At 56.1% G+C, this 10,123-nt stretch overlaps 1 protein-coding gene across 1 annotated transcript in view; it reads right to left on the bottom strand.

The window, feature by feature from the left end:
- Positions 1–2,333: 2,333 nt before the first annotated feature.
- The window catches only part of EMILIN2 (elastin microfibril interfacer 2), a 53,803-nt gene continuing 46,013 nt past the window's right edge, over positions 2,334–10,123 (bottom strand). Inside the window, exons 5-8 of the mRNA XM_045781906.2 lie at positions 7,639–8,046; positions 6,581–6,613; positions 5,920–6,048; positions 2,334–3,302 (exon numbers count right to left, since the gene is read on the bottom strand). Coding sequence (XP_045637862.2) covers positions 2,965–3,302; positions 5,920–6,048; positions 6,581–6,613; positions 7,639–8,046 — 908 coding nt within the window. The 3' untranslated portion in view covers positions 2,334–2,964. The remainder of the gene's footprint in view (positions 3,303–5,919; positions 6,049–6,580; positions 6,614–7,638; positions 8,047–10,123) is intronic.

Raw genomic sequence — 10,123 nt, 5'->3', positions numbered from 1 at the left:
CATTAAACCTAACTCCCTCCAGGTGAGTACCGCTCAGCATTCTGATGTTTTCATCAGCCTAGGAGAGTCAGAGTGATCTTGAGTCAAAAACCACACCCCGCAAACTATGTAAATGAGTATCTTATCCCCTCAGATTCCAGCCTCTACCAGATGCAGCACGTGCTGGACTTGAATCCCAGAGCCCTCCTTGAGAGCCTACCTACCTTCAAGTACGGGAAAGCTTGTCATGTCCTGCTGCTTCGCCTTGACATGAGCACAGGGTGAGGGGACCAGGGGTCTTTGGGGGGTACATAGGGAATAGAAAGGATGCACTCAGAGGGAAGTTGACTAAAGGAGCCGGCTTCCAGTGCTTGGCCGTGGAGCAGCAAGGGCTTACCCCTGCAGCTCAGAAGAGTGGAGCCTGCCTTTTTCCTGCCCTTGATAGGACAGCGTAGGGGAAGAAGGAAACGTGTTCAGAAAGTCGGTGCGGATGTATGTGGAGGCATGTTGCAGATCTGCATGTGTGGATTGGGTCTGTCCCTCTGATCATGAACACTCCTTTCAAACCAGTTGTGAGAAACCACAGGAAAGAGGATAGGGCCAAGAAAGCTTGATTAATGCGCTACCATGGAAATAATTGCAAATGCGGAATGCATTTATTTGCATTCTTTAGTGCTGGTATTGTTTTGTTGTTCATCATTAGTAAATGAGGCCGTTTGCTAATGTTACATGTGGGGGAGAAAAACTGTCCCAGTCCTGTCTGTGCATAAGTACCCTGACATTTTTCTCAGCAGCAGTGTCTTTGAGAAATCGTGTCCTGGAACCTAATTAAATGGTGGGCATGGTCCTTCCGCCTGACTTGCCAGGCACATAGCTTAAGGCCTGTTCAGCCCTAGAAGGGGCTGCCCCAGAGATCCTGGAGGCCTGAGTTCAGCTTGCCTTGCGTTTGTCTCCGTACAGAAGGATGGCCTTTCCCTTTTGAAAAACTCCATCTTCTGAAGGAACCCTGATCTAGCTTTCATTCTATTTTATCTTGAAGTAAACTCAGGAGCTCCTGTAATTAGACTTAGTTTACCTTGCCGATCTTGGATACACAGAGCTGAAATTGACCTTTTTCACTAAACAAGGGTGCATTGAGAGAGAAGGACCAGGCTTTACTTGGTGCTCTAGAGAACCATCCATGGAGTAGAAAGAACAGTCACTGTCTCCCTTCTGTCTGGGCCCTGCCTTTCCGGCTGTTGAGCATTTATCCCCTTTGGTGCTAAGGTCTTTACAGGGGGTGTGAGGGAGAGAGGGTGATAGTAGGTATGTGTGCCAACGGGGTTTTCCTGAAAATGCTCCACTGCACTTGGGTTTTTTCCATGAGTCATTCCTAGGACAGTGAGACTGACAGCCAAATTTAGCCAATTCCCCAGCTGTAGAAACAGGGTAAGAGAATGCCCCCCACCACCACCACCAACTCCTGGACAGAGAAATCCAGATTTTAAAGTCCTGAAACCACAAACTTGCAGTTCTTGGTCACTTCTCCCCACAAGGGGCAGGGGAATGAGGAAGAAGGCTCCTGTCTGAAGGGTCCGGCGGCGGCTCTGTTATCTCATTTACAAGCAGTCCTGGAAACTGATGGCATTTTTTATAGCATAAGAGTACCAGTGGCTTGATTTCAGGCCCAGGAAACTTCTCTGATCTGCATCTTTCCCTGGGGCTCTAAGGGACTTGCCTCCCCATGGGCACTTGATTGGCCAACAGATTTTACCAACCCGATGAGGAGGGTCCCCCTGAAGCTAAGGGTGTGTCCTAGAGGTTTCTTTGTGTCCAGGAGGTTTCTTTGTGTCCTGGAGGTTTCTGTGGCTGCTGATAAAGGAGCAACGTGCCTGGGCTTCCCTGGAACAGAATGTGCTCTCCATGGGAAGATTCCTGCTTTTCTCCGATGATCTCAGGTTTCAGTGTGTGATCAGTTTTATGTTGGGCCTGTTGTTGCCTGGGAACCCAAAAGTCCTTAAAGCTGCATCTGCTGTGAGCTGTGCAGCGAGCAATCTCATTAGCTCAGGCAGCTGCTGATTAGATGTGAATTTTAAGCATTCCCTGGAGGAGCCCCTCTTTAGCTGCGGGGATCACGGTGGGGGGGGGGGGGCGGCTTGACCTCCAAGCACATCTGGTTTTTTACAAGCAAAAAAAAAAACCCCAAGTGTATATATAGCTTGCATAGGGAGGGTTAACGGTTACACATCGTTGAGATTGATTTATTCGAGCTTACTTTCTACAGCCATTTAAAAAAAAAGTCCATTACCTTTGTGCAGTTTGCTTTTTAGCAACACCTCTCAATCCATAAGGCACCAGACTTCAGTAACGTGAAGTGGTTTTACATCTTTATTGACACTCCCTGTCTTTGCACTTCACATGTACATGTCATTCAAGGAGCCCCCCCCAGGTTGCACAGTCTCCTGTGCCCACCTGGGCCAGGGCCCAGAGTGCCAGGCGAAGCCAGCCCGGGCCAGCCCGCACCGCGGCCCCCAGGTCCTGTGGTGGCACGTGCCACTTCACTTCAGTGTTTAAACTTCTCTCCTGCAGGCGCAGTGAATAAAGACTGTGGCCACCGGGTCCGCCTAGCCAGTCCGCTTCCCCTCCACCCTGTAGCCCAGCAGCTCTCCCTCCTCCGTCAGCAGGACGCGGTCCCAGGGCCGGACTGGGTGGCCGGTCGCGCTCTGCAGTTGGCACCCAATCAGCCCCGAGAGCAGAGCTCCTGCCGATGCGGCACCAGAGCTGGGGGCCACGGGGGAGGAAGGACCCCGCTCCTCAGGTAGCCAGGCGGAATGACAGAAGGCCGGGGAACCCTCAGGTGTGCGGCCTCAGCAGCCTCATCAGGCCTAGATCTCGGGGGAGGTGTTGGGATGTCTGCAGGAAACTAGACCAGTGCTCCAGTTACATACATCAGAAACTGCATAGATGAATACTTCCCGGGTCTTATGACTGTCTCTCCCCAGCACCCTAGAGGTGAGAAAGGAAAGGATATAAGAAAACCCCACTAAACGTGGAGTACATTTCGTCAAAATCCGTGTGGGCCAACCGGCCCCCGGTCACCACGATGTTGACACCATCTCCTGCCTTCAAGTGCACGATGAGGTGGAACGCCCCTGGACCCCCACAAGTGTGCAGAGCCCCTTGGGGCCGGTGGTATTCCAGGAACTCTCTCTTGTAGCCGGCCGTATGCAGCTGGGCCACGCTGGCATTGGAGACCGACAGGACAGCTTCCACGTACGCGTCCCTCTCAGGAGTGAGGGTGGCTGTGATCAGGTAGCGCCCATCATACGGAGCCGTGAAGATGCCTGGGAGGGGGAAGGCAGACACTCGTGTCATGGAACACCATCACAGCACCTTCGGGACAGGTTTGTGAGACTAACCATCTTGTTTGTCCCGGAGACGAACTGGGAGAGTTGGTCACCCGACCCGCAGAGGGGAGGTAGCCCCTTTCTATACTTGTACCTGCCCTACACCCACCCAGCGGCACACCCCCTTAGCCGGCACTGCTGTCTGCGACAAACCCAGTCCTCACGGTGAGACCCTCTGTCTTCTGAAGAAGACAAATAGTGCAAAAGCCCCAGCATGTGGTACGATGACTGTAACTCACCTCCACCCAGAGCAGCCCCCGGAGGAACTTGCCCCTTTCAGTCGTGCCGTGTGCATGGGGCGAACTATCCAGCCTTGTTGGAAGAGAGCTCTGTGCCTCTAACGTTCCCAGCAGCAGGGTATACCAGCCTTTGCCGTGCTGTGCGTGCAGCACAGGCGTGAAGACGCAAGGCCGAGGCCCAGCCTGGCGCCTGCTCCCACCTTCCCTAAGGTTTAGTGGGCGGCAGCAGCTGCCCAGATTCTGGTTGCCATTTGGGAGTTTTCTCCAGCATGGAAAGCACCCCAAGACCCACTTAGAATAAGCCTCACAACTTGTGTCTAGGCACAAAATCTATGAAATGTTTGAGTTGCTCCCGGAGGAGATGGAACAAAAAGAACCCACAAAGCTTGTGGGAGAGACCACAGCCAGCCCTCATGTGGAAGAGCCAGGCTCCTTGGCTTGCACCAGTATACAGGTGGCATCCATCGAGCCAATGCCTCCCAGGTTCTGGGCCTGGGGAAGCAGGGGAAGCGGTGCTCGGAGGTAAGGAGAGGGCACGGGGAAGAGGAGATGGATTTGTAGATGTACCATTCGCAAAGCGGCAACTGGCCCCAAAGCCAGAAGAGTCGGAGCCCACACCAAACGCAGGAGCAGCCGCTTTCCATGGGTGTGGGGAGGGGGCTAGACGTGGACCCTGACCACAGGCCAAGAGTGACAGAATGGAGGGCTCAGGACCTGAAAGGAATCTCAGGGGCTGGGTCTTCATCTGCCCTGAAAAATAGAAAATGCCAGGCCATCCTGCCCTCTTCCCCAGCGTGTAATGGTGAGTAATCTGAAGCTCCATGGTCTTCCTGGGGGCACCTGGACCCATGGCCTCTTCCCCCCGCTTAGAGACTGCCTGTGCGGAGTCCACACAGAGGGTCCCCCAGGATTTCCTTTACCGAGGATCTGCTCAATGAGAGAATACAGTTCTGGGCTGGGTGTCCCGGCATAGGCCAGAAATGACAGCCACCATCCCTGCTCGCAAAGGCCACCTGACCTGTCGGTGGAAAAGCTGTCCCCATCACTAAGGCAGCATGGACTGAGGGCCCCAGGAGGAGGCTGTACTTGAGTGGAAAGTAAAGGTCTCTGAAAGCAAAGCCACTTCTCGTACCCGACCTGCCTCTGCGCCTCAGGAGCAGGTCAAAAATGCAGAGTCCCAGGGTGTCTGGGTGGCTCAGTTGGTTAAGCGTCGGCCTTTGGCTCAGGTCCCTAACTCAGGGTCCTGGGATCCCAGGGATCCCCTGCTCTTGGGGGAGCCTGCTTCTCCCTCTCCCTCTGCCCCTCCCCTCATGCTTGCTCGCTCTCTCAAGTAAATCTTCAAAACAAAAACAGCAGCAGAGTCCTGAGCTTGACTTCAACTGGCCTGGAGGACACCAAGTTCCATTTTTCCAAGTTCTGCAGGTAGTTTCCATGCTCACGAAAACTTACGAACCGCTGTGGGGTTTGTTAGATGGTGGCCATGCGGGGCAGGCATGAGGGTGAGGGCTCAAAACTCAGAAGGAACCCCGTTTCATCTGCCTCGTAACCTCCCTGAGCCCCCACCTGCCATCACACCCCTGTAGCTCCTCGGGGAGGACCCGTGTGGGCACCTCAGCACGCTGGCGCTTGAGGGGCTCAGCGACTCACTTCGCGGGGGGCTGTGGGCTACTGGGAAAGGCCGCCCTGGGCTCGGCAGGGAGGGGGTGCCCCGACTCGCCTTCCCGTCATATAGGACACAGGATGCCCATCACCGGGCTTTCAGGAAGGCTCGGACCCCAGTCCCTGGGAACAAAGACGGCCAGAAGCCAGGGCGCAGGTGCGGAGGAACCGGAGGTGCCCTCGGTCCTCGCCATCCGCAGAAGCCCCGGCAGAGCCCAGGCCCCCAGGCGGGGTCCGGCGCCTTCTGGACGGAACGCTGTCCCCGTTCTTGGCTCTGTTCGTGAGCTACAAGCGTCTGCGGGAGACGGCGGGGGCTGGTCTCCCATCGGCCGTCTGAGGACGAGACATACTGAGAGAGGCGGCCTCGGGCCTGGGCGCGGCGCGGCGGGCCGAGCTCGGGGACCCCCACAGACGAGTGCAACGACGATTCCCAGGGCAAGTGCCGAGGGCGGGTGTGCTCATCTCGTGACGAGAAAATGTCACCGCACACCCCCCCCCTGCAGCCCGTGAGCTGGAAGCTGCTGCTGAAAGCCCCACAATGCCCGGGGGGGGGGGAGCACCATGGGCCAGCTGTCCCTCATGCCCGCAGCTGCTCGGGCATCTCCCCGGACCGGGGGGCGCTGGCGTTGGGGGACGCACGCCGTCTCCGAGCTTACCGGTGTTGGGGTCGTACACGTCTCCGTCATTCACCAGCACTTTGTTAAAGAGGACGACGCCCCCATCGCTGGGGAAAGGCTTCTGGGTGAGCCCCGCAGAGAAAGACACCAGGGAAGGCACTGGAACCCCTGGAGTGAGAGGACATGGAGCGTTCACAGGGGTGAGGGGTCAGAGGTCAGGGCCTGGAGCACGGAGGCTTGTGTGCCAGGCGGGACAGGCCGCCTCACCGTACGCTGTTGCCTTAAGGTGGTAAAGCACCGTGGGTGACCAAGGCCTCCCGCGGGCGCCGCACGGCCCTCCTGGGGCCGGGGTGGGCAGGACGGCTGAGCGCTGGGACGCGCATGCGCTGGGGCGCACGTGTGAGGCCGCGTGCCCGCGCGGGAGGCGGTGTGACATGGCGCGTGTGTGGGGCTGGGGGGCTCGGGGTGGGCGCGGCCACCAGGCAGAGAGCCGGCCAGGGAGCCTCTGGGCAAGCCCCGGGAGCTGGCTGCTGCTCCATGAGGGGAAGGCCTGGTCTCAGGCCTGACTCTGCCCCTCTCTGAGAGGTAAATCTTCGGGGGGGGGGGGGCTCAGTCCGGCCAGCAGCAGTCTCCCCCTCAGCTGGAGGACCCCCGCTTCCGCCCACGCCCGGAGAGAGGAGGCCCTGGTCTCCAGACGTACCTGGGGAGGCTACCGGAGGGGGGCTGGGGTATCCTGAAAAACAAAATGGCGTCAAATGTCAAACAGAAGCCCCTCTTCTTCTCCCTGCTCCTCATGCTATTTTTTCAGACATAGAAGCCGCAAGCCCCCCACCCCCACCCTGCAAGCTGCCTTCCCAGAGACAGAGGCACAGTTGTGCCCCCGCTGTGCCTGCTTCCTCACTAGCCCACTCATCCCCGAGCAGAGAAGAGCCCTGAGGGCTAGCTGGCTGGGGGAGGGGGAGGGGGGGGTTGGACGCAGTGCTCGCTGCAGGAATGCGTGGACGTGGGGGGTAGAAGCGCGGACGGACAAACGGCCCCGACAGTATAAACAGCCCTCATGCGGCCCTAGGAGGAGACAAACTCTGGGAGAGCTGTGATGGCCGCGGCTTGGGGGGCTGAGCAGAACAAAGCACACGGGTGCACCGGACTCCGCCTGCAGGGGCCGCCGGCTCGGGCGCGCACTGTCCTCGCAGCACCGTCGCTCTGCCGACCGTCCTAGCGCTGAGCCTCCGTGCCCTCATCTGTGAGACGGCACTAGCGACCCACAGCGGACCCAGCACCTGTCCCACACGTGCTCGCTCGCTTCTCCCTCCTGCCTTGCCCCAACAGTCACCCCCACAGCCGCCCCCTAAGCTCCTATTACCCCCCACTTTGCTGTGAAGGAGCTGAGCCTTCCAGGGGTTCCAAAGCCACCCCAAAGCCTGTGGCCACATGGCTGAGATTTGAGCCAGAACCTTCTGCCCCCCGCCCCCCAACTCTGAGGTGCGGCTTTCTCGGCTGCTGCTGCGCAGGCTCCCGGTCCACACTGGTCTTCCGCGTACACCTCCTACTGGAAGTGGGACGAGGTGTTTACTGCACTATCCCTGGGAGTGCCCCAGCCTCTGGGGGTTCGATTAGCGTGAATCAGCCCTCAGCACCTCTGAAGAGCTCTTTTTTGGAAGCTACATGGGGAAAGACCCTGCAGCGCACCCCCTAAGGCTCAGGCTGCCCCTCCATGTCGTCGCACGACACCCGATGTGCCGGCCGCAGGGGCCTTACCTGGTGCTCCTGCGAAGCCTTCGGCGCTGGGGATGGGCCGCTGCCCGGTCTGGCCGTCCACTCCTTGGGGCAGGCCCCTCCCCGACACGCCCATCCTCCCCGGAGGCCCGGCCTCTCCAGTCTCCATAATGACCCCCGTGGAGCCGGGCAAGAAGGGCAGCCCTGTCCAGCCCGGCCATGCTGGCGGCGGCAGTGGCCGCGGAGGTCTCTTGGGCAGGACGGGCTGCTGGCCCGTGTGTGGCCGTTTTCCGGGGTCCTCGGGAAGCGGGGGAGCACTCGGCGTCGGCAGAGGGGTCCGCTCGGGATGAGAGGCCTCCGTGGGGGCCTCCACCAGAGGCGGGTGGGAGGGCCTTCCAGGCACCTGCGGGGCCTTTCCATGGGGCGGGGGCGCTTCTGAGGGCTCCTCCGCTGAGCGTTTGGAAAGTGGAGAGAAATACGCAGGGTTAAAAACCTCAGACTTGACTGCTCAGCCACAGGCCCCTCCATGAGCCCTGGCTCGCTCCCTGTGCAGGTATGTGCTTGGTGGCTGTCCCTGCAGCATCAACAGCGCTGTGGGCACTGGCCCCAGCGAGCCCACAGCAGCCACCACAGCATGGGGACAGAATATCTCACAGCTTCAGAAGAGGGGGGCACAGGTCAAGCTGCCCTCAGGCCACCCAGGAGCTGCTGAGGTCAGTGGGGACCTCCTGCACAGTGGCCAGGGGTTGGGGGGAGGATTTGCAGCCTTTCTACATAAGGGTTGCACTCCCCAAAACAGCACCTTCTTGGCCCCAGCCCTAAAACTTCACCGCATGATGGCACCACAGGTGTACCACGAATTACTGAACGGGACATGCTGCCCCCAACCACCTTATGTTCTCTCAAACCAGCAAGTCTCGGGGTCACTGTGGGTGGTTCCACAAGCTAAGGCCCTGCAGAATGCAGATACTACAACAGGGGTCCCCAGCTTGAGGCCCCTCTGTAGCAGGCACAGGCCCCAAAGGAGCAGAAACACCCCACACGTCTTGCCACAGCCTTAAGATCACCAACTGAGGGGATTTCCACGGGAGGAAGCTTGTGATTCGCATTTCCATGCCCTCATGGGATGGCGCTGTGACACACCAGGAAGCTGCCGCCCCTTCCTCCTATGCATATGTTCCTGGAACCAGGCAGGCTTCCAGGAAGGCTTCCTGAGGGCCCACGAGGCATCTAAAAATAACTGGGACTGGCAGATACCAGCCTCAAACCCCACCCACCTCCGCGGTCTGGATGGTGCCTCCCCTGCCCAGGTTCCAAAGCTATACAATGATGTCCAGGCAGAATCAGTGACCGCATTTTGACCCACTGTCTCGTTTTAAAACTAAGGTTTAAACTATGGCGATCAAACACGTGCTCCCCTTCCACCAAAGAGCCACATAGCTCACCCACCTCCAGTCCCAAAGGGAGGTTCCTTCTCAAACAGCCTTTCCTGACCAGTGCTCCATGAGAGAATTAAGCCCAAGAGAATGATTCACCACTTTCTCAGTCGTCCCAAGGATAATACAGAGCTAACACAGATGCAGAGAAGAGAATTCACATCATTCAATGGCACGCGCGCGCACACACACACACACACACAATTTGATTCCAGCACAATTATTGAATAAAACACCTAAACCAAGGCATATTCAGAATATGGAGGAAAAAGAAAGATCCTATAAGCTTTCATGGGGAAAAAATTAAAAAGTGACTGAATCCAAAGAGCATCATCAGGCTTCTCAACAACAGAAACTAGAAGACAAGAGAACAATGTCTTCAAATATTGAGGGAATAATTGCCAACCTTGAATTCTATACCCAACCAAAATATCTATCAATTATGATTCAAGAATAAATATTTTCAGACTTGCAATATTAAAAAAAAAAAACTATTGGGCCTCTTTCCTTAAAAAGCTTGGAAAACATGCTCCACTGAAACAAGTAAACCATGAAAAAAAAAGAAAGAAAACAGTCCAAGACAGGAGAGGTTCAAGAAATTTCTAGGATGGTAGGGAAGGAAGTTTCAAATTGAAAGCCCGTTAACAAGTCCAGGGAATAAGCAGTCCAGAATGGATAGGAAGAGAGAGAACTCCAGAGGGGAGGTCATGAATTAAAAAAAAAAAAAAATTGAATCAACAAATGATCACTTTTTACGGAATAGAAAATTATGTTGAGAGGATGTCCTAGGGTAAGAAGAATCCAAAACAGATACATAAAAACTAGCAAATAATATAACACAGCTACTAATTCAAAGAAAAGCAAAACAAAAAGCAACAATCATATGCAGCTACACTGACCTATTTTGCTCATAACAGCATAAATGTTGACTACTGATATTTGTGGTAAATTCTAGTGGGAGTTGGGGAGAAGGGGAAGCAGGGGAGATATGAGTGAACCTAATATATAAACTAATGCCTATAGCTAATACATAATATATAATGTCTAAATGCTACATATATAATGTCTATGTAGAGAGATATCTAAAATTA

The sequence above is a fragment of the Ursus americanus genome, chromosome 19, assembly GCF_024610735.1.
Source record: "Ursus americanus isolate L20-20 chromosome 19, mUrsAme1.1.p, whole genome shotgun sequence".
In the NCBI taxonomy this organism is placed as follows: domain Eukaryota; kingdom Metazoa; phylum Chordata; class Mammalia; order Carnivora; family Ursidae; genus Ursus; species Ursus americanus.
This window is presented reverse-complemented; position numbering and strand designations above follow the sequence as displayed.